Source organism: Lampetra fluviatilis, chromosome 43 (assembly GCF_964198595.1).
Source record: "Lampetra fluviatilis chromosome 43, kcLamFluv1.1, whole genome shotgun sequence".
In the NCBI taxonomy this organism is placed as follows: Eukaryota; Metazoa; Chordata; class Hyperoartia; order Petromyzontiformes; family Petromyzontidae; genus Lampetra; species Lampetra fluviatilis.
Window position 1 is genome coordinate 7,405,870 of NC_136317.1, and position 27,287 is coordinate 7,433,156.

General features: G+C 51.9%; 1 protein-coding gene across 2 annotated transcripts; it reads right to left on the reverse strand.

Annotated features, from left to right (window-relative positions):
* Positions 1 to 22,946: 22,946 nt before the first annotated feature.
* LOC144946947 (uncharacterized) lies at positions 22,947 to 24,214 on the reverse strand. 2 transcript variants are annotated; one of them, XM_078876016.1, is made up of 3 exons: positions 24,193 to 24,214; positions 23,485 to 23,652; positions 22,947 to 23,183 (listed from the first exon to the last, which is right to left on the reverse strand). In XM_078876016.1, exons 2-3 carry the CDS (start codon positions 23,641 to 23,643, stop codon positions 22,989 to 22,991), a joined length of 354 nt encoding a protein of 117 aa, XP_078732142.1. In that variant the 5' UTR covers positions 23,644 to 23,652; positions 24,193 to 24,214; the 3' UTR covers positions 22,947 to 22,988. The 2 variants fall into 2 exon arrangements, with proteins under 2 accessions (XP_078732142.1, XP_078732140.1); XM_078876014.1 differs by having other exon boundaries at positions 23,485 to 23,670; positions 24,193 to 24,211.
* Between the last annotated feature and the right edge of the window lie 3,073 nt (positions 24,215 to 27,287).

Sequence of the window (27,287 nt, forward strand, 5' to 3'; positions counted from 1 at the left end):
TTGCCTAATGTCCCTGAAATCCAGACAGATCTCGCACTCAGACACCGCACTGGGATTGGCACCATGCGGCTGCACATCGAGTGGAAATGGGGCTCTGAGCAGTGGCGCCACCAGAGCGCGGCCTCTCGACTTTCAGCCTTCAGCAACAAAATGTCTGAAACCTTCCCCTTGGTCAGACTCCGGAACCCATACCAATTCACGTGCCAGATCCGCATTATTCAACCCATTTATCCTTCGGCGTCATCAACATTCATCGCGAACTTACCGAAATGAGAACCCCGCGTGCATTACAGACGCTGCTGGCACGATTTTGCGTTTCCTGCAGGACTCATTAAACTGCCACATTGTTTTTTGTTGTTGCAACAAACATTCCACACCTTTTTAAATCCTTTATATTAAGTTCGCTTGCTTGCTTGCTTACGACCGTGTAAATCTTTCGGTCGTTTTTTAACCCACTTCCCGTGATCCAATCTAGCTGACATTTTCCACACAGACTCGTTGTGCGTGACAATTAATGTTCGTGAAATTTTTTTTCCAAAATTTTACACTTTTTAGGCAAAAAAACATTCTTTTACATTTATTCAAATAGAACTCATTCATGGCTTTGGCTGAACGTCACAGTGTAGGAGCCCAGAGCGTGACACCTCCGCAGGCCGTGGCAGAGTAGCGCAGTTGGTAGCACCCTCGCTTCCCATGCCAAAGGTCGCAGGATCGATCCCCGCGTCCTCCACAGGCGAATATATTATTAAATCCTTTATATTAAGTTCACTTGCTTGCTTGCGCGCTTATGACCGTACAAATCTTTCGGTCGTTTTTTAACCCACTTCCCGTGATCCAATCGAGCTGACATTTTCCACACAGACTCGTTGTGCGTGACAATTAATGTTCGTGAAAAAAATGTCCTAAATTTTACACTTTTTAGGCAAGAAAAAATTATTTTACATTTATTCCAATAGAACTAATTCATGGCTTTGGCTGAACGTCACAGTGTAGGAGCCCAGAGCGTGACACCTCCACAGGCCGTGGCGGAGTAGTGCAGTTGGTAGCGCCCTCGCTTCCCATGCCAAAGGTCGCGGGATCGATCCCTGCGTCCTCCACAGGCGAATATATTATTAAATCCTTTATATTAAGTTCACTTGCGCGCTTACGACCGTGCAAATCTTTCGGTCGTTTTTTAACCCACTTCCCGTGATCCAATCGAGCTGACATTTTGCACACAGACTCGTTGTGCGTGACAATGGTCGTGAATTTTTTTTCCAAAATTTTACACTTTTTAGGACAAAAATATCATATTTAATTACCAATTGCTTAATGGTGGCATGCAATCATCTGACCCATAGGTGGCAGCCATCTCAAGCCAGAGGACGAGAGGACTCTAGCCGCCACGCATATAAAGGATTTATAGTGAAAAACTTTGTTTTTACGGGTTATACGTGTTCAATATTGTGACTTCGGTCACCTTTCATTCGTAATCATTGTGATGTTTCCCAGCTGTGTGCCTCGAGCAGAGATCTCCAGGTGCATATGTAGTATAGTAAACTACGGCGGGAGACCACTTGACGGGTAGCACAGTTTATTAACACTTGGTTGCCACAATAACACGTGTGGTCACTACAGCTCACGCTACACGTTCCACATGACACGTGTGGTTACTACAGCTCACGCTACACGTTCCACCCGACACGTGTGGTTACTACAGCTCACGCTACACGTTCCACCCGGCTACACACACACGGGCATTCCAGCCCCGTAGCATCCGGGGGAACCTCTAGACCCACCCCAGCTTGGGTATGGGTTACGACCACTGGGTCCCGCGGCCCGGTCCTCACACGGACGTCCGGCCCCCGGGTCTCAAGATCCCGCCTCTGAGCCACACAGGGCCCCGGTCCTTACAAGGACAGCGGGACTAGGTGTCTCAGGGCCCTATCTCTTCCTCCTCCGTCTTCCGTCTTCACTGGTCACCAACAACTCCCCGAGCGCCCGCGCGCACCACCTTATATAGCCCTCCACTCCAAGGAGACGGAGCCTATGCGGACCGCGATGTGAGCACCCACCCTAGTCGACCAATCATCACGCGCTGCCACACGATCCCTTCTTCCAGCTTGTGTCAGCGCACATAACCAATCACCACGCGCTGCCACATGATCCATCACTGTCAGCGCGCGTCACCAACACATAGCCAATCACCATCACATAACCCATGACCCCGCGCTGACCTACGATCCCTCACCGTCAGCGCGCGTCACCAACACACAGCCAATCAGCACGTGCTACCCCACAATCCCTACTGCCAGCACGTATCACCACTACATCACCCCCCCCCACACATAGCTCGCAGCAAGCCCGGCTGCCAAACAACAACAAAACAACAACAAAAAACCCCACTCCCCAAGTGTGCCCCGTAACACAACAACAATGCAACACAACACAACACAACAACAACCTATGTACAAACCGACGAGCAACACAATAAAAGTTATTCCGAAAAAAAAAACGTGTCCAGTGTCTCCTTGACTACCGATCCCCCTTCCGCACGCTCCTTGAATGGGTGATAAAGCGGTCAAGCGGACGGGGAACGTAGTGACCAGACGCTCCGGCCGCGTCGGCCCGCATCCCCACCCCATTTATTCGGTCAGGAAAAGTTGCACGACCTCGCGCGAGTCTGCCTGGCCGGTCCGTCGTACGGGACGAGACGCTGTCGACCGTCCGGTGGCTCCGGCAGCCCGGGAAGGCACGGTTCGGGCCTGGAAGAACCGGCCGTGCTGCGGGGATCCGGTCGCCGGTGGTCGGCAGCCGTCAGTTCCAAGACACCTGGGAGCGGATCAGGCGAAAACATGTGAGGATCAGGCGAAGAAATTTCCCTCCCCGGGTCGTCGGTCACATCACATGCTCGGTCATCACGACACAAAGGAAGGCCATATGGTGGCGAGAACGGTTTCAGTCGGGAGGGGTGAACGTACCACCGGCGCTTTCCCCATTTTATCTGAACACACTGGGGGCGTGCAACCCGCACGACCTCCACGGGTCCCCGCCATGGCCTCAACAATTTAGGCGCCGTAGCCAAAGGTGCATGAGGGCAGTGCAGCCAGGCCCTATCGCCCGGTTTCCAATCGTGCACGGACACCTTCTGTGCAGGCAAGCGCTCGTTGGCGACTTGCCGAGATCTCGAATTAAGCCATGCGGCCTCCCGTGCCTCGGCGAGTTTAGCAATGTTAAATTTAATATGGTCGGCCAATTTGGAATTAGGCCGTGGCACGGAAAGTCCCAGCTGAGTCTCCATGGGCGGATCGGCCTCTCGACCATACATCAGATAAAATGGGGAAAACCCCGTAGCTGCATGGGGGGCCATTCTATACGCGGCGAGGACCCCCGGGACCTGCAAGTCCCAGTCAACCTGTGCCTCGCACACCTGCTGGCACAACATGGAGGTTAAAGTCCTGTGGAGTCGCTCCACCATCCCGTCAGTCTGTGGGTGGTACGGGGAGGTACGCACCTTTTTAGTACCCAAAAGGTCGCACACCTCCTGCAGCAATTTACTCGAAAAATTATTTCCCTGGTCGGTCAGCAAGCGTTCGGGAGCCCCCTTGTCCAAGACGTAGCCTTGGACATAAGCGTCCGCCACGGCCGCCGCTGACTGGTTGGCGAGTGGCCACGCCATAGGCCATCGGGTAAAGTATTCCACACCAACCAACAGGTACTTGTTACCCCTAGGCGTGACAGGAAAAGGCCCCAAAATATCCAGCGCAACGAGCTCGTTGGTGCGCGAGACCTGAATAGACTGCAGCTGTGGATTTGGCGCAACGGGCGGTGGTTTCCGTTTGGCGCAATTCACACACCCCTTCAGTATATTGACCACATCGCTCCCCATCCCCGGCCAATAATAGTCACGCTGGAGCAGAGCAAGCGTTTTGTTTACCCCCAGATGTAAGAGGCGTTCGTGTGCGGCCAAAACAACTTTGCCCCGCATAGCGGAAGGCACGACGAGTGCGTGCCGCCGGGACATATTGTCCCACCTCATTAGCAGGCCCTGCTTGAGCAGCCAGGAGCCAGCCCGTGTTCGACCCTCCTCGGGACCCCCCGCCCTACGACGCAACGCGAGCAGGGAGCTGTCAGCCATCTGGAGTCGGCCCCACTCAACGAGAGACAGTGAGAGTAGCGAGTCCCCGCCCGCAGGGGTAGCGGGAACGTCAACCATCGGCGCATTCATGGCCGCGACCAACTCACTCTCGGGCACAGCACCTGGCGGTTTACAGCCCGCCGACCCTATCAAGCACGCACATTCAGGACTAGGCGACAACCGCGACAGGGCATCCGCGTTGGAGTGGCGCAACCCCTTACGGTAAGTGGTCGTAAATTGATAGTCCTGGAGGACTTCCAACCACCGTGACAATTGGCCCGAGGGTTGGGCGACCCTCAATGAATACTGAAGCGCCGCGTGGTCCGTCCGGACCGTAAAATGACGGCCATAGAGATAAGGTCGAAATTGCTGCACAAAAAAAACAATAGCCAGCAACTCGTGACGGGTGACGCAGTAGCGCTGTTCCGCAGGCGACAAAACCCTGCTACCATAGGCGACCACCCGTTCAACTCCCCCAACGACCTGTGAGAGCACCACCCCAATGCCCGTGTTACTAGCATCAGTATCCAGCAAGAAGGGACTCGTAAAGTCAGGGTAACGTAAGGGCGGGGCACCCACCAAGGCGTCCCGAAGGGAGCAGAACGCGGCCTCCTCCTCTGGCCCCCATCGAAACCTGACTCCTTTGGCTGTTAGAGCGTGCAAGGGTTTGGCAATGGTGGCGAAATGCTCCACGAATCGGCGGTAGTATGGCGCAAAACCAATGAAGCTGCGGACCTCAGAAACCGTCATGGGTGTTGGCCATGAACTGACACAGTTCGTCTTCGCGGGATCGGTGGAGATCCCCGAAGAATCGACAATGTGGCCCAAGTACCTTACGGATTTCCGCAGAAGGTGGCATTTCGCCGGTTTAAACTTTTACTTAGCCGAACGCATCCGCAAGAACATCCCTCTTAATCGCTGGAGGTGTTCCTCAAAGGTTTCACTGAAAACAATGACATTGTCAAGATAAATTAAGCAAGTATCCCATTGCAGGCCCGACAAAACCAATTCCATAAGGCGCTGAAACGTCGCGGGAGTGGAGTGGAGTCCCATGGGCAACCAATTAAACTGGAACAGGCCCCCTGGGGTCCGGAATGCTGTCTTAGGTTTAGACTCATCGTCGCGTGGCAGCTGCCAGAATCCCGACAGTAAGTCAAGTGTAGAAAAATGCCGCGTCCCGGACAATGCGTCCAGGGACTCGTCCATTCTGGGGAGCGGATACGCGTCGGCCACGGAGATTTTATTCAGGCGACGGAAATCTACACAAAATCGCAAGGACCTGTCTTGCTTTTTAACCAGAACGATAGGTGCTCCCCACGAACTGGATGAGGGTGAAATGATGTCGGCCGTCAGCATGTCATTGACGGCCGATTGAACGTGTTCCTTCTCGGCAGGACTCAGCCGGAAGGGATTCTGCCGGACTGGTGCTGCATTTGCATAGCGACCTGATACGTGACTTTTTCAGCTCGTTTACCACGAGCTCAGCTTTGGGGGGCATTCACTGCAGATTCTCGCGTTTTCACATCAATTCACAGGTTTAGCCTCAATGAGCACACCGGAAGAAAACCTTCCATTTAAATCACTCGCCAGGCGTGAGACTGGAAATTTTTATGTTGCATTTTCTTTCCAAGATCCCATACATCTTAAACGGAAACGTTACACCTATTTGTCTGGAATAAAACACATTTCAGGGATGTACCTGTTTTCGGAGAGCAAACGGGTGTTAAGTGCCACCCAAGACAGACCTATTTTGAAACAGTACATAGGCCGATTTTGCCAAACATCTGTGAGGATAATACATGCTCGTTGCTCTTTGTGGCCAACAAACCTAGGGAGTACCATTAAGCCCACCGCCATTGCCCGTAACCAAATTTGCATCACGAAAAGAGCCAGCCACAACCACTGCTCGCCGATTCAACTTCACACGCACGATTCACCAAGACCAGGAATAACCAGTTTGCCAGAGATTTTATTCATATTTTAAAGGCATTTATTTTGGTTCATCAGCAACAATGGGCGTGCCACGGGGCCCCTTGGTGAGGAACACGCGCTCATGGAACGGGGCATGGCCGGCCACGAGAATCCGCGTCCACGTGGCCATGAACGCTTGGAAGTCCACGCTGGCGCCTTGGTTCTCATGAAGATCCCCCATGATCTTGCGCACTTCATCCGGGTGGCAGGCGCCCTGCAGTAGTGACAGTTTGTTACAGGCAATACACCAATAACTCTGCTCAGTGCTGTAGGAGCAACAATCAACGTGCGATGGTGGCCATTAAAAGCCGTCAAAATCAACCCCTAGCAGTGGCTACACGCGCTCGAGCAACGGACTCGAGCGCCGGCTCGAGCCTTCGCGGCTACAGGCCGTTGGGCTCCCACAGTGCGCGATCTCAGGGCCGAACAGCTGTGCGATGAGACGCAGTCGGTGACGCGAACTGCTCAAGAAACCCGTGCGCAGTGCCGCCGCGCGAAGCCCGCTGGAAACCCACCGCCAGGTAGGGCCGCATGTGCTTCACGAGCAGTTTCTGCAGCACGTGCTTCCTCATGGAGATGCTCCCCGCGCCTCCTTCACAGCTGGCGCAGAACTCGCGCACGAAGATGTCCATGACAGCGCTCAAATCCTCCATGGCGGCAGCAGACGAAGGCATCACGAGGTTCTTTAAATGAACACGTACCTCATTACAACGATGAAGGAAACAAAAAACAAAAACGAAAACCACAATCACCCGCATATCGCCTTTAGACTTGTGAGAATCTATTCAAGGCCAGCACACCACACGAGGTGGTTGGCCAGCACTACGCCCGTCCACCTTTGTCCTTTTAGAAAAGTTCACAACCACACCGTCTCATTTGGCGGCCAAGTCGACCAAAGGAAGGCCCAGGACTGGTGAAGAATACTTCGTGATACTCGGCCAATACCTGCACTCGGGTCACCGAGTTCATGATCCCAGCACGCCAACCGCTACACTACCGCTCACATTACACACGCGTATACAATCTACACAGGTTAACTCAAAGGAGCAACCCTCCACAGAAAACGAATATTTCTTTCTGGAGACAGCCGCGAGATTAAGTGGCTTTTTTAAACAAATCAGGACCCAGACTTGAGCAGCTGCCTCCATCTCGAACCAACGCGACAAATCCACGGATGCCGTCTCCACGGGGTCCCGCCGCATTCAAGACGCCAATAAACGGCACTCACCAGGATGTAAAGACCACCAGCGACCACAAAAGTCCTCTCGCGTGGGGCTTAAATACTCACCTATGCTGGCGACGTCACCAATTACCGCATTCACCTGTGTTGGTGACGTCACTGATCATTGTCTGCACCTGTGCTGTGGATGTCAATCATCATCGTATCGACCTGCTTTAGTCACGTCACATGACTCATCGAGTCTCCGTGTGCAAATCTGACCAATCCCGCGCGTCCGCTCATTCAGACGAATCCCTTATGCGTGCGGGGTAATGGTGATGATGGATGCAGTGACAATGATGATTGATAATGAGAAGGAGGAGGGTGGCTGAGTTTGACTTTTTCTGTGATGTTCACTATTGTTGTGAAGACGCCACTCACCGTTCTTGCCGGGAAACTTGATCACAAATCCAATGCGAGTCACGATAGCTTCTAAATTAATCTACTTGAGCCGATTCAGGCGACAAGTAACGCATTCAACATTTATTTTAGTGCAATGTATTTTGGATTTCTCGTGACGAAATTGTTTTGGTCAGATTTCTATTTTATTTATTCAGTACTTTCATTGACAAGAACATTTCGGTGATCCAGGTCACTTGCAAATGAGACTTTATCCTGGGTTCTTGGAGTTTTCATCTCATCTGGTTAAATAAAATACATTTCACTTTTCTAATGTTTTGATTCGTGTGGTGTTGATTCACCATACTTCACCACTGTGGTAAATCGGTGTTGGTGAATGACGCAGTTGTTTCTGGTGAGATTACTGTTTGCTTTATTCTGTACTTTAATTATTATTATTATTGTTATTTAGCTGATCTAGGTCACTTCCAAATTAGACTTTATCCTGGTCTCTTGGATTTTTCATCGCATCTGGTTAAACAAAAGACATTTAAATTGATGATTGACCATCCTTCACCACTGTGGTAAATCGGTGTTGGTGAATGGGATGAGGGGTAGGGGAAGGCTGGGCCATTTGAGTAGTTGACTAATGTCCCTGAAATCCAGACAGATCTCGCACTCTTGCCCCTCAAACACCGCACTGGGATTGGCACCATGCGGCTGCACATCGAGTGGAAATGGGGCTCTGAGCAGTGGCGCCACCAGAGCGCGGCCTCTCGACTTTCAGCCTTCAGCAACAAAATGTCTGAAACCTTCCCCTTGGTCAGACTCCGGAACCCATACCAATTCACGTGCCAGAACCGCATTATTCAACCCATTTATCCTTCGGCGTCATCAACATTCATCGCGAACTTACCGAAATGAGAACCCCGCGTGCATTACAGACGCTGCTGGCACGATTTTGCGTTTCCTGCAGGACTCATTAAACTGCCACATTGTTTTTTTGTTGTTGCAACAAACATTCCACACCTTTTTAAATCCTTTATATTAAGTTCGCTTGCTTGCTTACGACCGTGTAAATCTTTCGGTCGTTTTTTAACCCACTTCCCGTGATCCAATCGAGCTGACATTTTCCACACAGACTCGTTGTGCGTGACAATTAATGTTCGTGAAACATTTTTTTCCAAAATTTGACACTTTTTAGGCAAAAAAAATTTCTTTTACATTTATTCAAATAGAACTCATTCATGGCTTTGGCTGAACGTCACAGTGTAGGAGCCCAGAGCGTGACACCTCCGCAGGCCGTGGCGGAGTAGTGCAGTTGGTAGCGCCCTCGCTTCCCATGCCAAAGGTCGCGGGACCGATCCCCGCGTCCTCCACAGGCGAATATTTTTTTTTACATTTATTCAAATAGAACTCATTCATGGCTTTGGCTGAACGTCACAGTGTAGGAGCCCAGAGCATGACAACTCCACAGGCCCTGGCGGAGTAGCGCAGTTGGTTGCGCCCTCGCTTCCCATGCCAAAGGTCGCAGGATCGATCCCCGCGTCCTCCACAGGCGAATATATTTTTAAATCCTTTATTAAATCCTTTATATTAAGTTCACTTGCTTGCTTGCGTGCTTATGACCGTACAAATCTTTCGGTCGTTTTTTAACCCACTTCCCGTGATCCAATCGAGTTGACATTTTCCACACAGACTCGTTGTGCGTGACAATTAATGTTCGTGAAAATTTTTTCCTAAATTTTACACTTTTTAGGCAAGAAACATTTATTTTACATGTATTCAAATAGAACTCATTCATGGCTTTGGCTGAACGTCACAGTGTAGGAGCCCAGAGCGTGACACCTCCACAGGCCGTGGCGGAGTAGTGCAGTTGGTAGCGCCCTCGCTTCCCATGCCAAAGGTCGCGGGATCGATCCCTGCGTCCTCCACAGGCGAATATATTATTAAATCCTTTATATTAAGTTCACTTGCGCGCTTACGACCGTGCAAATCTTTCGGTCGTTTTTTAACCCACTTCCCGTGATCCAATCGAGCTGACATTTTGCACACAGACTCGTTGTGCGTGACAATGGTCGTGAAATTTTTTTCCAAAATTTGACACTTTTTAAGACAAAAATATTATATTTAATTACCAATTGCTTAATGGTGGCATGCAATCATCTGACCCATAGGTGGCAGCCATCTCAAGCCAGAGGACGAGAGGACTCTAGCCGCCACGCATATAAAGGATTTATAGTGAAAAACTTTGTTTTTACGGGTTATACGTGTTCAATATTGTGACTTCGGTCACCTTTCATTCGTAATCATTGTGATGTTTCCCAGCTGTGTGCCTCGAGCAGAGATCTCCAGGTGAATATGTAGTATAGTAAACTACGGCGGGAGACCACTTGACGGGTAACACACTTTATTAACACTTGGTTGCCACAATAACACGTGTGGTCACTACAGCTCACGCTACACGTTCCACCCGACACGTGTGGTTACTACAGCTCAAGCTACACGTTCCACCCGGCTACACACACACGGGCATTCCAGCCCCGTAGCATCCGGGGGAACCTCTAGACCCACCCCAGCTTGGGTATGGGTTACGACCACTGGGTCCCGCTGCCCGGTCCTCACACGGACGTCCGGCCCCCGGGTCCCAAGATCCAGCCTCTGAGCCACACAGGGCCCCGGTCCTTACAAGGACAGCGGGACTAGGTGTCTCAGGGCCTTATCTCTTCCTCCTCCATCTTCACTGGTCACCAACAACTCCCCGAGCGCCCGCGCGCACCACCTTATATAGCCCTCCACTCCAAGGAGACGGAGCCTATGCGGACCGCGATGTGAGCACCCACCCTAGTCGACCAATCATCACGCGCTGCCACACGATCCCTTCTTCCAGCTTGTGTCAGCGCACATAATCAATCACCACGCGCTGCCACATGATCCATCACTGTCAGCGCGCGTCACCAACACATAGCCAATCACCATCACATAACCCATGACCCCGCGCTGACCTACGATCCCTCACCGTCAGCGCGTTACCAACACACAGCCAATCACCACGTGCTACCCCACAATCCCTACTGCCAGCGCGTATCACCACTACATCACCCCCCCCCCCCACATAGCTCGCAGCAAGCCCGGCTGCCAAACAACAACAAAACAACAACAAAAAACCCCACTCCCCAAGTGTGCCCCATAACACAACAACAACACAACACAACAACAACCTATGTACAAACCGACGAGCAACACAATAAAAGTTATTCCGAAAAAAAAACGTGTCCAGTGTCTCCTTGACTACCGATCCCCCTTCCGCACGCTCCTTGAATGGGTGATAAAGCGGTCGAGCGGACGGGGAACGTAGTGACGAGACGCTCCGGCCGCGTCGGCCCGCATCCCCACCCCATTTATTCGGTCAGGAAAAGTTGTACGACCTAGCGCGAGTCCGCCTGGCCGGTCCGTCGTACGGGACGAGACGCTGTCGACCGTCCGGTGCCTCCGGCAGCCCGGGAAGGCACGGTTCGGGCCTGGAAGAACCGGCCGTGCTGCGGGGATCCGGTCGCCGGTGGTCGGCAGCAGTCAGTTCCAAGACACCTGGGAGCGGATCAGGCGAAAACATGTGAGGATCAGGCGAAGAAATTTCCCTCCCCGGGTCGTCGGTCACATCACATGCTCGGTCATCACGTCACAAAGGAAGGCCATATGGTGGCGAGAACGGTTTCAGTCGGGAGGGGTGAACGTACCACCGGCGCTTTCCCCATTTTATCTGAACACACTGGGGGCGTGCAACCTGCACGACCTCCACGGGTCCCCGCCATGACCTCAACAATTTAGGCGCCGTAGCCAAAGGTGCATGAGGGCAGTGCAGCCAGGCCCTATCGCCCGGTTTCCAATCGTGCACGGACACCTTCTGTGCTGGCAAGCGCTCGTTGGCGACTTGCCGAGATCTCGAATTAAGCCATGCGGCCTCCCGTGCCTCGGCGAGTTTAGCAATGTTAAATTTAATATGGTCGGCCAATTTGGAATTAGGCCGTGGCACGGAAAGTCCCAGCTGAGTCTCCATGGGCGGATCGGCCTCTCGACCATACATCAGATAAAATGGGGAAAACCCCGTAGCTGCATGGGGGGCCATTCTATACGCGGCGAGGACCCCCGGGACCTGCAAGTCCCAGTCAACCTGTGCCTCGCACACCTGCTGGCACAACATGGAGGTTAAAGTCCTGGGGAGTCGCTCCACCATCCCGTCAGTCTGTGGGTGGTACGGGGAGGTACGCACCTTTTTAGTACCCAAAAGGTCGCACACCTCCTGCAGCAATTTACTCGAAAAATTCTTTCCCTGGTCGGTCAGCAAGCGTTCGGGAGCCCCCTTGTCCAAGACGTAGCCTTGGACATAAGCGTCCGCCACGGCCGCCGCTGACTGGTTGGCGAGTGGCCACGCCATAGGCCATCGGGTAAAGTATTCCACACCAACCAACAGGTACTTGTTACCCCTAGGCGTGACAGGAAAAGGCCCCAAAATATCCAGCGCAACGAGCTCGTTGGTGCGCGAGACCTGAATAGACTGCAGCTGTGGATTTGGCGCAACGGGCGGTGGTTTCCGTTTGGCGCAATTCACACACCCCTTCAGTATATTGACCACATCGCTCCCCATCCACGGCCAATAATAGTCACGCTGGAGCAGAGCAAGCGTTTTGTTTACCCCCAGATGTAAGAGGCGTTCGTGTGCGGCCAAAACAACTTTGCCCCGCATAGCGGAAGGCACGCCGAGTGCGTGCCGCCGGGACATATTGTCCCACCTCATTAGCAGGCCCTGCTTGAGCAGCCAGGAGCCAGCCCGTGTTCGACCCTCCTCGGGACCCCCGCGCTACGACGCAACGCGAGCAGGGAGCTGTCAGCCATCTGGAGTCGGCCCCACTCAACGAGAGACAGTGAGAGTAGCGAGTCCCCGCCCGCAGGGGTAGCGGGAACGTCAACCATCGGCGCATTCATGGCCGCGACCAACTCACTCTCGGGCACAGCACCTGGCGGTTTACAGCCCGCCGACCCTATCAAGCACGCACATTCAGGACTAGGCGACAACCGCGACAGGGCATCCGCGTTGGAGTGGCGCAACCCCTTACGGTAAGTGGTCGTAAATTGATAGTCCTGGAGGACTTCCAACCACCGTGACAATTGGCTCGAGGGTTGGGCGACCCTCAATGAATACTGAAGCGCCGCGTGGTCCGTCCGGACCGTAAAATGACGGCCATAGAGATAAGGTCGAAATTGCTGCACAAAAAAAACAATAGTCAGCAACTCGCGACGGGTGATGCAGTAGCGCTGTTCCGCAGGCGACAAAACCCTGCTACCATAGGCGACCACCCGTTCAACTCCCCCAACGACCTGTGAGAGCACCCCCCCAATGCCCGTGTTACTAGCATCAGTATCCAGCAAGAAGGGACTCGTAAAGTCAGGGTAACGTAAGGGCGGGGCACCCACCAAGGCGTCCCGAAGGGAGCAGAACGCGGCCTCCTCCTCTGGCCCCCATCGAAACCTGACTCCTTTGGCTGTTAGAGCATGCAAGGGTTTGGCAATGGTGGCGAAATGCTCCACGAATCGGCGGTAGTATGACGCAAACCCAATGAAGCTGCGGACCTCAGAAACCGACATGGGCGTTGGCCATGAACTGACACAGTTCGTCTTCGTGGGATCGGTGGAGATCCCCGAAGAATCGACAATGTGGCCCAAGTACCTTACAGATTTCCGCAGAAGGTGGCATTTCGCCGGTTTAAACTTTAACTTAGCCGAACGCATCCGCAAGAACACCCCTCTTAATCGCTGGAGGTGTTCCTCAAAGTTTTACTGAAAACAATGACATTGTCAAGATAAATTAAGCAAGTATCCCATTGCAGACCCGACAAAAACAATTCCATAAGGCGCTGAAACGTCGCGGGAGCGGAGTGGAGTCCCATGGGCAACCGATTAAACTGGAACAGGCCTCCTGGGGTCCGGAATGCTGTCTTAGGTTTAGACTCATCGTCGAGTGGCAGCTGCCAGAATCCCAACAGTAAGTCAAGTGTAGAAAAATACCGCGTCCCGGACAATGCGTCCAGGGACTCGTCCATTCTGGGGAGCGGATACGCGTCGGCCACGGAGATTTTATTCAGGCGACGGAAATCTACACAAAATCGCAAGGACCTGTCTTGCTTTTTAACCAGAACGATAGGTGCTCCCCACGGACTGGATGAGGGTGAAATGTCGGCCGTCAGCATGTCATTGACGGCCAATTGAACGTGTTCCTTCTCGGCAGGACTCAGCCGGAAGGGATTCTGCCGGACTGGTGCTGCATTTGCATAGCGACCTGATACGTGACTTTTTCAGCTCGTTTACCACGAGCTCAGCTTTGGGGGCATTCACTGCAGATTCTCGCGTTTTCACATCAATTCACAGGTTTAGCCTCAATGAGCACACCGGAAGAAAACCTTCCATTTAAATCACTCGCCAGGCGTGAGACTGGAAATTTTTATGTTGCATTTTCTTTCCAAGATCCCATACATCTTAAACGGAAACGTTACACCTATTTGTCTGGAATAAAATACATTTCAGGGATGTACCTGTTTTCGGAGAGCAAATGGGTGTTAAGTGCTACCCAAGACAGACCTATTTTGAAACAGTACATAGGCCGATTTTGCCAAACATCTGTGAGGATAATACATGCTCGTTGCTCTTTGTGGCCAACAAACCTAGGGAGTACCATTAAGCCCACCGCCATTGCCCGTAACCAAATTTGCATCACGAAAAGAGCCAGCCACAACCACTGCTCGCCGATTCAACAAGACCAGGAACAACCAGTTTGCCAGAGATTTTATTCATATTTTAAAGGCATTTATTTTGGTTCATCAGCAACAATGGGCGTGCCACGGGGCCCCTTGGTGAGGAACACGCGCTCATGGAACGGGGCATGGCCGGCCACGAGAATCCGCGTCCACGTGGCCATGAACGCTTGGAAGTCCACGCTGGCGCCTTGGTTCTCATGAAGATCCCCCATGATCTTGCGCACTTCATCCGGGTGGCAGGCGCCCTGCAGTAGTGACAGTTTGTTACAGGCAATACACCAATAACTCTGCTCAGTGCTGTAGGAGCAACAATCAACGTGCGATGGTGGCCATTAAAAGCCGTCAAAATCAACCCCTAGCAGTGGCTACACGCGCTCGAGCAACGGACTCGAGCGCCGGCTCGAGCCTTCGCGGCTACAGGCCGTTGGGCTCCCACAGTGCGCGATCTCAGGGCCGAACAGCTGTGCGATGAGACGCAGTCGGTGACGCGAACTGCTCAAGAAACCCGTGCGCAGTGCCGCCGCGCGAAGCCCGCTGGAAACCCACCGCCAGGTAGGGCCGCATGTGCTTCACGAGCAGTTTCTGCAGCACGTGCTTCCTCATGGAGATGCTCCCCGCGCCTCCTTCACAGCTGGCGCAGAACTCGCGCACGAAGATGTCCATGACAGCGCTCAAATCCTCCATGGCGGCAGCAGACGAAGGCATCACGAGGTTCTTTAAATGAACACGTACCTCATTACAACGATGAAGGAAACAAAAAACAAAAACAAAAACCACAATCACCCGCATATCGCCTTTAGACTTGTGAGAATCTATTCAAGGCCAGCACACCACACGAGGTGGTTGGCCAGCACTACGCCCGTCCACCTTTGTCCTTTTAGAAAAGTTCACAACCACACCGTCTCATTTGGCGGCCAAGTCGACCAAAGGAAGGCCCAGGACTGGTGAAGAATACTTCGTGATACTCGGCCAATACCTGCACTCGGGTCACCGAGTTCATGATCCCAGCACGCCAACCGCTACACTACCGCTCACATTACACACGCGTATACAATCTACACAGGTTAACTCAAAGGAGCAACCCTCCACAGAATACGAATATTTCTTTCTGGAGACAGCCGCGAGATTAAGTGGCTTTTTTAAACAAATCAGGACCCAGACTTGAGCAGCTGCCTCCATCTCGAACCAACGCGACAAATCCACAGATGCCGTCTCCACGGGGTCCCGCCGCATTCAAGACGCCAAGAAACGGCACTCACCAGGATGTAAAGACCACCAGCGACCACAAAAGTCCTCTCGCGTGGGGCTTAAATACTCACCTATGCTGGCGACGTCACCAATTACCGCATTCACCTGTGTTGGTGACGTCACTGATCATTGTCTGCACCTGTGCTGTGGATGTCAATCATCATCGTATCGACCTGCTTTAGTCACGTCACATGACTCATCGAGTCTCCGTGTGCAAATCTGACCAATCCCGCGCGTCCGCTCATTCAGACGAATCCCTTATGCGTGCGGGGTAATGGTGATGATGGATGCAGTGACAATGATGATTGATAATGAGAAGGAGGAGGGTGGCTGAGTTTGACTTTTTCTGTGATGTTCACTATTGTTGTGAAGACGCCACTCACCGTTCTTGCCGGGAAACTTGATCACAAATCCAATGCGAGTCACGATAGCTTCTAAATTAATCTACTTGAGCCGATTCAGGCGACAAGTAACGCATTCAACATTTATTTTAGTGCAATGTATTTTGGATTTCTCGTGACGAAATTGTTTTGGTCAGATTTCTATTTTATTTATTCAGTACTTTCATTGACAAGAACATTTCGGTGATCCAGGTCACTTGCAAATGAGACTTTATCCTGGGTTCTTGGAGTTTTCATCTCATCTGGTTAAATAAAATACATTTCACTTTTCTAATGTTTTGATTCGTGTGGTGTTGATTCACCATACTTCACCACTGTGGTAAATCGGTGTTGGTGAATGACGCAGTTGTTTCTGGTGAGATTACTGTTTGCTTTATTCTGTACTTTAATTATTATTATTGTTATTTAGCTGATCTAGGTCACTTCCAAATTAGACTTTATCCTGGTCTCTTGGATTTTTCATCGCATCTGGTTAAACAAAAGACATTTAAATTGATGATTGACCATCCTTCACCACTGTGGTAAATCGGTGTTGGTGAATGGGATGAGGGGTAGGGGAAGGCTGGGCCATTTGAGTAGTTGCCTAATGTCCCTGAAATCCAGACAGATCTCGCACTCTAGCCCCTCAAACACCGCACTGGGATTGGCACCATGCGGCTGCACATCGAGTGGAAATGGGGCTCTGAGCAGTGGCGCCACCAGAGCGCGGCCTCTCGACTTTCAGCCTTCAGCAACAAAATGTCTGAAACCTTCCCCTTGGTCAGACTCCGGAACCCATACCAATTCACATGCCAGAACCGCATTATTCAACCCATTTATCCTTCGGCGTCATCAACATTCATCGCGAACTTACCGAAATGAGAACCCCGCGTGCATTACAGACGCTGCTGTCACGATTTTGCGTTTCCTGCAGGACTCATTAAACTGCCACATTGTTTTTTGTTGTTGCAACAAACATTCCACACCTTTTTAAATTCATTATATTAAGTTCGCTTGCTTGCTTGCTTACGACCGTGTAAATCTTTCGGTCGTTTTTTAACCCACTTCCCGTGATCCAATCGAGCTGACATTTTCCACACAGACTCGTTGTGCGTGACAATTAATGTTCGTGAAACATTTTTTCCAAAATTTTACACTTTTTAGGCAAAACAAATTTATTTTACATTTATTCAAATAGAACTCATTCATGGCTTTGGCTGAACGTCACAGTGTAGGAGCCCAGAGCGTGACACCTCCGCAGGCCGTGGCGGAGTAGCGCAGTTGGTAGCGCCCTCGCTTCCCATGCCAAAGGTCGCGGGATCGATCCCCGCGTCCTCCACAGGCGAATAATTTTTTTTACATTTATTCAAATAGAACTCATTCATGGCTTTGGCTGAACGTCACAGTGTAGGAGCCCAGAGCGTGACACCTCCACAGGCCCTGGCGGAGTAGCGCAGTTGGTAGCGCCCTCGCTTCCCATGCCAAAGGTCGCAGGATCGATCCCCGCGTCCTCCACAGGCGAATATATTTTTAAATCCTTTATTAAATCCTTTATATTAAGTTCACTTGCTTGCTTGCGTGCTTATGACCGTACAAATCTTTCGGTCGTTTTTTAACCCACTTCCCGTGATCCAATCGAGTTGACATTTTCCACACAGACTCGTTGTGCGTGACAATTAATGTTCGTGAAAAATTTTTCCTAAATTTTACACTTTTTAGGCAAGAAACATTTATTTTACATGTATTCAAATAGAACTCATTCATGGCTTTGGCTGAACGTCACAGTGTAGGAGCCCAGAGCGTGACACCTCCACAGGCCGTGGCGGAGTAGTGCAGTTGGTAGCGCCCTCGCTTCCCATGCCAAAGGTCGCGGGATCGATCCCTGCATCCTCCACAGGCGAATATATTATTAAATCCTTTATATTAAGTTCACTTGCGCGCTTACGACCGTGCAAATCTTTCGGTCGTTTTTTAACCCACTTCCCGTGATCCAATCGAGCTGACATTTTGCACACAGACTCGTTGTGCGTGACAATGGTCGTGAAATTTTTTTCCAAAATTTGACACTTTTTAAGACAAAAATATTATATTTAATTACCAATTGCTTAATGGTGGCATGCAATCATCTGACCCATAGGTGGCAGCCATCTCAAGCCAGAGGACGAGAGGACTCTAGCCGCCACGCATGTAAAGGATTTATAGTGAAAAACTTTGTTTTTACGGGTTATACGTGTTCAATATTGTGACTTCGGTCACCTTTCATTCGTAATCATTGTGATGTTTCCCAGCTGTGTGCCTCGAGCAGAGATCTCCAGGTGCATATGTAGTATAGTAAACTACGGCGGGAGACCACTTGACGGGTAACACACTTTATTAACACTTGGTTGCCACAATAACACGTGTGGTCACTACAGCTCATGCTACACGTTCCACCCGACACGTGTGGTTATTACAGCTCACGCTACACGTTCCACCCGACACGTGTGGTTACTACAGCTCAAGCTACACGTTCCACCCGGCTACACACACACGGGCATTCCAGCCCCGTAGCATCCGGGGGAACCTCTAGACCCACCCCAGCTTGGGTATGGGTTACGACCACTGGGTCCCGCTGCCCGGTCCTCACACGGACGTCCGGCCCCCGGGTCCCAAGATCCAGCCTCTGAGCCACACAGGGCCCCGGTCCTTACAAGGACAGCGGGACTAGGTGTCTCAGGGCCCTATCTCTTCCTCCTCCGTCTTCCGTCTTCACTGGTCACCAACAACTCCCCGAGCGCCCGCGCGCACCACCTTATATAGCCCTCCACTCCAAGGAGACGGAGCCTATGCGGACCGCGATGTGAGCACCCACCCTAGTCGACCAATCATCACGCGCTGCCACACGATCCCTTCTTCCAGCTTGTGTCAGCGCACATAATCAATCACCACGCGCTGCCACATGATCCATCACTGTCAGCGCGCGTCACCAACACATAGCCAATCACCATCACATAACCCATGACCCCGCGCTGACCTACGATCCCTCACCGTCAGCGCGTCACCAACACACAGCCAATCACCACGTGCTACCCCACAATCCCTACTGCCAGCGCGTATCACCACTACATCACCCCCCCCACATAGCTCGCAGCAAGCCCGGCTGCCAAACAACAACAAAACAACAACAAAAAACCCCACTCCCCAAGTGTGCCCCATAACACAACAACAACACAACACAACAACAACCTATGTACAAACCGACGAGCAACACAATAAAAGTTATTCCGAAAAAAAAAACGTGTCCAGTGTCTCCTTGACTACCGATCCCCCTTCCGCACGCTCCTTGAATGGGTGATAAAGCGGTCGAGCGGACGGGGAACGTAGTGACGAGACGCTCCGGCCGCGTCGGCCCGCATCCCCACCCCATTTATTCGGTCAGGAAAAGTTGCACGACCTAGCGCGAGTCCGCCTGGCCGGTCCGTCGTACGGGACGAGACGCTGTCGACCGTCCGGTGCCTCCGGCAGCCCGGGAAGGCACGGTTCGGGCCTGGAAGAACCGGCCGTGCTGCGGGGATCCGGTCGCCGGTGGTCGGCAGCAGTCAGTTCCAAGACACCTGGGAGCGGATCAGGCGAAAACATGTGAGGATCAGGCGAAGAAATTTCCCTCCCCGGGTCGTCGGTCACATCACATGCTCGGTCATCACGTCACAAAGGAAGGCCATATGGTGGTGAGAACGGTTTCAGTCGGGAGGGGTGAACGTACCACCGGCGCTTTCCCCATTTTATCTGAACACACTGGGGGCGTGCAACCCGCACGACCTCCACGGGTCCCCGCCATGACCTCAACAATTTAGGCGCCGTAGCCAAAGGTGCATGAGGGCAGTGCAGCCAGGCCCTATCGCCCGGTTTCCAATCGTGCACGGACACCTTCTGTGCTGGCAAGCGCTCGTTGGCGACTTGCCGAGATCTCGAATTAAGCCATGCGGCCTCCCGTGCCTCGGCGAGTTTAGCAATGTTAAATTTAATATGGTCGGCCAATTTGGAATTAGGCCGTGGCACGGAAAGTCCCAGCTGAGTCTCCATGGGCGGATCGGCCTCTCGACCATACATCAGATAAAATGGGGAAAACCCCGTAGCTGCATGGGGGGCCATTCTATACGCGGCGAGGACCCCCGGGACCTGCAAGTCCCAGTCAACCTGTGCCTCGCACACCTGCTGGCACAACATGGAGGTTAAAGTCCTGGGGAGTCGCTCCACCATCCCGTCAGTCTGTGGGTGGTACGGGGAGGTACGCACCTTTTTAGTACCCAAAAGGTCGCACACCTCCTGCAGCAATTTACTCGAAAAATTCTTTCCCTGGTCGGTCAGCAAGCGTTCGGGAGCCCCCTTGTCCAAGACGTAGCCTTGGACATAAGCGTCCGCCACGGCCGCCGCTGACTGGTTGGCGAGTGGCCACGCCATAGGCCATCGGGTAAAGTATTCCACACCAACCAACAGGTACTTGTTACCCCTAGGCGTGACAGGAAAAGGCCCCAAAATATCCAGCGCAACGAGCTCGTTGGTGCGCGAGACCTGAATAGACTGCAGCGGTGGATTTGGCGCAACGGGCGGTGGTTTCCGTTTGGCGCAATTCACACACCCCTTCAGTATATTGACCACATCGCTCCCCATCCCCGGCCAATAATAGTCACGCTGGAGCAGAGCAAGCGTTTTGTTTACCCCCAGATGTAAGAGGCGTTCGTGTGCGGCCAAAACAACTTTGCCCCGCATAGCGGAAGGCACGACGAGTGCGTGCCGCCGGGACATATTGTCCCACCTCATTAGCAGGCCCTGCTTGAGCAGCCAGGAGCCAGCCCGTGTTCGACCCTTCCTCAGGACTCCCGGCCTACGACGCAACGCGAGCAGGGAGCTGTCAGCCATCTGGAGTCGGCCCCACTCAACGAGAGACAGTGAGAGTAGCGAGTCCCCGCCCGCAGGGGTAGCGGGAACGTCAACCATCGGCGTATTCATGGCCGCGACCAACTCACTCTCGGGCACAGCACCTGGCGGTTTACAGCCCGCCGACCCTATCAAGCACGCACATTCAGGACTAGGCGACAACCGCGACAGGGCATCCGCGTTGGAGTGGCGCAACCCCTTACGGTAAGTGGTCATAAATTGATAGTCCTGGAGGACTTCCAACCACCGTGACAATTGGCCCGAGGGTTGGGCGACCCTCAATGAATACTGAAGCGCCGCGTGGTCCGTCCGGACCGTAAAATGACGGCCATAGAGATAAGGTCGAAATTGCTGCACAAAAAAAACAATAGTCAGCAACTCGCGACGGGTGATGCAGTAGCGCTGTTCCGCAGGCGACAAAACCCTGCTACCATAGGCGACCACCCGTTCAACTCCCCCAACGACCTGTGAGAGCACCCCCCCAATGCCCGTGTTACTAGCATCAGTATCCAGCAAGAAGGGACTCGTAAAGTCAGGGTAACGTAAGGGCGGGGCACCCACCAAGGCGTCCTGAAGGGAGCAGAAAGCGGCCTCCTCCTCTGGCCCCCATCGAAACCTGACTCCTTTGGCTGTTAGAGCGTGCAAGGGTTTGGCAATGGTGGCGAAATGCTCCACGAATCGGCGGTAGTATGACGCAAAACCAATGAAGCTGCGGACCTCAGAAACCGACATGGGCGTTGGCCATGAACTGACACAGTTCGTCTTCGCGGGATCGCTGGAGATCCCCGAAGAATCGCTGGAGATCCCCGAAGAATCGACAATGTGGCCCAAGTACCTTACAGATTTCCGCAGGTGGCATTTCGCCGGTTTAAACTTTAACTTAGCCGAACGCATCCGCAAGAACACCCCTCTTAATCGCTGGAGGTGTTCCTCAAAGGTTTTACTGAAAACAATGACATTGTCAAGATAAATTAAGCAAGTATCCCATTGCAGACCCGACAAAACCAATTCCATAAGGCGCTGAAACGTCGCGGGAGCGGAGTGGAGTCCCATGGGCAACCGATTAAACTGAACAGGCCCCCTGGGGTCCGGAATGCTGTCTTAGGTTTAGACTCATCGTCGAGTGGCAGCTGCCAGAATCCCGACAGTAAGTCAAGTGTAGAAAAATACCGCGTCCCGGACAATGCGTCCAGGGACTCGTCCATTCTGGGGAGCGGATACGCGTCGGCCACGGAGATTTTATTCAGGCGACGGAAATCTACACAAAATCGCAAGGACCTGTCTTGCTTTTTAACCAGAACGATAGGTGCTCCCCACGGACTGGATGAGGGTGAAATGATGTCGGCCGTCAGCATGTCATTGACGGCCGATTGAACGTGTTCCTTCTCGGCAGGACTCAGCCGGAAGGGATTCTGCCGGACTGGTGCTGCATTTGCATAGCGACCTGATACGCGACTTTTTCAGCTCGTTTACCACGAGCTCAGCTTTGGGGGCATTCACTGCAGATTCTCGCGTTTTCACATCAATTCACAGGTTTAGCCTCAATGAGCACACCGGAAGAAAACCTTCCATTTAAATCACTCGCCAGGCGTGAGACTGGAAATTTTTATGTTGCATTTTCTTTCCAAGATCCCATACATCTTAAACGGAAACGTTACACCTATTTGTCTGGAATAAAATACATTTCAGGGATGTACCTGTTTTCGGAGAGCAAATGGGTGTTAAGTGCCACCCAAGACAGACCTATTTTGAAACAGTACACAGGCCGATTTTGCCAAACATCTGTGAGGATAATACATGCTCGTTGCTCTTTGTGGCCAACAAACCTAGGGAGTACCATTAAGCCCACCGCCATTGCCCGTAACCAAATTTGCATCAAGAAAAGAGCCAGCCACAACCACTGCTCGCCGATTCAACTTCACACGCACGATTCACCAAGACCAGGAACAACCAGTTTGCCAGAGATTTTATTCATATTTTAAAGGCATTTATTTTGGTTCATCAGCAACAATGGGCGTGCCACGGGGCCCCTTGGTGAGGAACACGCGCTCATGGAACGGGGCATGGCCGGCAACGAGAATCCGCGTCCACGTGGCCATGAACGCTTGGAAGTCCACGCTGGCGCCTTGGTTCTCATGAAGATCCCCCATGATCTTGCGCACTTCATCCGGGTGGCAGGCGCCCTGCAGTAGTGACAGTTTGTTACAGGCAATACACCAATAACTCTGCTCAGTGCTGTAGGAGCAACAATCAACGTGCGATGGTGGCCATTAAAAGCCGTCAAAATCAACCCCTAGCAGTGGCTACACGCGCTCGAGCAACGGACTCGAGCGCCGGCTCGAGCCTTCGCGGCTACAGGCCGTTGGGCTCCCACAGTGCGCGATCTCAGGGCCGAACAGCTGTGCGATGAGACGCAGTCTGCGACGCGAACTGCTCAAGAAACCCGTGCGCAGTGCCGCCGCGCGAAGCCCGCTGGAAACCCACCGCCAGGTAGGGCCGCATGTGCTTCACGAGCAGTTTCTGCAGCACGTGCTTCCTCATGGAGATGCTCCCCGCGCCTCCTTCACAGCTGGCGCAGAACTCGCGCACGAAGATGTCCATGACAGCGCTCAAATCCTCCATGGCGGCAGCAGACGAAGGCATCACGAGGTTCTTTAAATGAACACGTACCTCATTACAACGATGAAGGAAACAAAAAACAAAAACCACAATCACCCGCATATCGCCTTTAGACTTGTGAGAATCTATTCAAGGCCAGCACACCACACGAAGGTGGTTGGCCAGCACTACGCCCGTCCACCTTTGTCCTTTTAGAAAAGTTCACAACCACACCGTCTCATTTGGCGGCCAAGTCGACCAAAGGAAGGCCCAGGACTGGTGAAGAATACTTCGTGATACTCGGCCAATACCTGCACTCGGGTCACCGAGTTCATGATCCCAGCACGCCAACCGCTACACTACCGCTCACATTACACACGCGTATACAATCTACACAGGTTAACTCAAAGGAGCAACCCTCCACAGAATACGAATATTTCTTTCTGGAGACAGCCGCGAGATTAAGTGGCTTTTTTAAACAAATCAGGACCCAGACTTGAGCAGCTGCCTCGATCTCGAACCAACGCGACAAATCCACGGATGCCGTCTCCACGGGGTCCCGCCGCATTCACGACGCCAAGAAACGGCACTCACCAGGATGTAAAGACCACCAGCGACCACAAAAGTCCTCTCGCGTGGGGCTTAAATACTCACCTATGCTGGCGACGTCACCAATTACCGCATTCACCTGTGTTGGTGACGTCACTGATCATTGTCTGCACCTGTGCTGTGGATGTCAATCATCATCGTATCGACCTGCTTTAGTCACGTCACATGACTCATCGAGTCTCCGTGTGCAAATCTGACCAATCCCGCGCGTCCGCTCATTCAGACGAATCCCTTATGCGTGCGGGGTAATGGTGATGATGGATGCAGTGACAATGATGATTGATAATGAGAAGGAGGAGGGTGGCTGAGTTTGACTTTTTCTGTGATGTTCACTATTGTTGTGAAGACGCCACTCACCGTTCTTGCCGGGAAACTTGATCACAAATCCAATGCGAGTCACGATAGCTTCTAAATTAATCTACTTGAGCCGATTCAGGCGACAAGTAACGCATTCAACATTTATTTTAGTGCAATGTATTTTGGATTTCTCGTGACGAAATTGTTTTGGTCAGATTTCTATTTTATTTATTCAGTACTTTCATTGACAAGAACATTTCGGTGATCCAGGTCACTTGCAAATGAGACTTTATCCTGGGTTCTTGGAGTTTTCATCTCATCTGGTTAAATAAAATACATTTCACTTTTCTAATGTTTTGATTCGTGTGGTGTTGATTCACCATACTTCACCACTGTGGTAAATCGGTGTTGGTGAATGACGCAGTTGTTTCTGGTGAGATTACTGTTTGCTTTATTCTGTACTTTAATTATTATTATTGTTATTTAGCTGATCTAGGTCACTTCCAAATTAGACTTTATCCTGGTCTCTTGGATTTTTCATCGCATCTGGTTACACAAAAGACATTTAAATTGATGATTGACCATCCTTCACCACTGTGGTAAATCGGTGTTGGTGAATGGGATGAGGGGTAGGGGAAGGCTGGGCCATTTGAGTAGTTGCCTAATGTCCCTGAAATCCAGACAGATCTCGCACTCTAGCCCCTCAGACACCGCACTGGGATTGGCACCATGCGGCTGCACATCGAGTGGAAATGGGGCTCTGAGCAGTGGCGCCACCAGAGCGCGGCCTCTCGACTTTCAGCCTTCAGCAACAAAATGACTGAAACCTTCCCCTTGGTCAGACTCCGGAACCCATACCAATTCACGTGCCAGAACCGCATTATTCAACCCATTTATCCTTCGGCGTCATCAACATTCATCGCGAACTTACCGAAATGAGAACCCCGCGTGCATTACAGACGCTGCTAGCACGATTTTGCGTTTCCTGCAGGACTCATTAAACTGCCACATTGTTTTTTGTTGTTGCAACAAACATTCCACACCTTTTTAAATCCTTTATATTAAGTTCGCTTGCTTGCTTGCTTACGACCGTGTAAATCTTTCGGTCGTTTTTTAATCCACTTCCCGTGATCCAATCGAGCTGACATTTTCCACACAGACTCGTTGTGCGTGACAATTAATGTTCGTGAAACATTTTTTCCAAAATTTTACACTTTTTAGGCCAAAAAATTTTCTTTTACATTTATTCAAATAGAACTCATTCATGGCTTTGGCTGAACGTCACAGTGTAGGAGCACAGAGCGTGACACCTCCGCAGGCCGTGGCGGAGTAGCGCAGTTGGTAGCGCCCTCGCTTCCCATGCCGAAGGTCGCGGGATCGATCCCCGCGTCCTCCACAGGCGAATAATTTCTTTTACATTTATTCAAATAGAACTCATTCATGGCTTTGGCTGAACGTCACAGTGTAGTAGCCCAGAGCGTGACACCTCCACAGGCCGTGGCGGAGTAGCGCAGTTGGTAGCGCCCTCGCTTCCCATGCCAAAGGTCGCAGGATCGATCCCCGCGTCCTCCACAGGCGAATATATTTTTAAATCCTTTATATTAAGTTCACTTGCGCGCTTACGACCGTGCAAATCTTTCGGTCGTTTTTTAACCCACATCCCGTGATCCAATCGAGCTGACATTTTGCACACAGACTCGTTGTGCGTGACAATGGTCGTGAAAATTTTTTCCAAAATTTTACACTTTTTAAGACAAAAATATTATATTTAATTACCAATTGCTTAATGGTGGCATGCAATCATCTGACCCATAGGTGGCAGCCATCTCAAGCCAGAGGACGAGAGGACTCTAGCCGCCACGCATATAAAGGATTTATAGTGAAAAACTTTGTTTTTACGGGTTATACGTGTTCAATATTGTGACTTCGGTCACCTTTCATTCGTAATCATTGTGATGTTTCCCAGCTGTGTGCCTCGAGCAGAGATCTCCAGGTGCATATGTAGTATAGTAAACTACGGCGGGAGACCACTTGACGGGTAACACACTTTATTAACACTTGGTTGCCACAATAACACGTGTGGTCACTACAGCTCACGCTACACGTTCCACCCGACACGTGTGGTTATTACAGCTCACGCTACACGTTCCACCCGACACGTGTGGTTACTACAGCTCAAGCTACACGTTCCACCCGGCTACACACACACGGGCATTCCAGCCCCGTAGCATCCGGGGGAACCTCTAGACCCACCCCAGCTTGGGTATGGGTTACGACCACTGGGTCCCGCTGCCCGGTCCTCACACGGACGTCCGGCCCCCGGGTCCCAAGATCCAGCCTCTGAGCCACACAGGGCCCCGGACCTTACAAGGACAGCGGGACTAGGTGTCTCAGGGCCCTATCTCTTCCTCCTCCGTCTTCCGTCTTCACTGGTCACCAACAACTCCCCGAGCGCCCGCGCGCACCACCTTATATAGCCCTCCACTCAAGGAGACGGAGCCTATGCGGACCGCGATGTGAGCACCCACCCTAGTCGACCAATCATCACGCGCTGCCACACGATCCCTTCTTCCAGCTTGTGTCAGCGCACATAATCAATCACCACGCGCTGCCACATGATCCATCACTGTCAGCGCGCGTCACCAACACATAGCCAATCACCATCACATAACCCATGACCCCGCGCTGACCTACGATCCCTCACCGTCAGCGCGTCACCAACACACAGCCAATCACCACGTGCTACCCCACAATCCCTACTGCCAGCGCGTATCACCACTACA

Coding starts and splice junctions, on each gene's coding strand:
- LOC144946947 (XM_078876016.1), bottom strand. CDS start 23,643: ATGCCTTCGTCTGCTGCCGCCATGGAGGATTTGAGCGCTGTCATGGAC. Junction 23,184..23,484: donor ACATGCGGCCCTACCTGGCG/GTGGGTTTCCAG, acceptor TCACTACTGCAG/GGCGCCTGCCACCCGGATGA.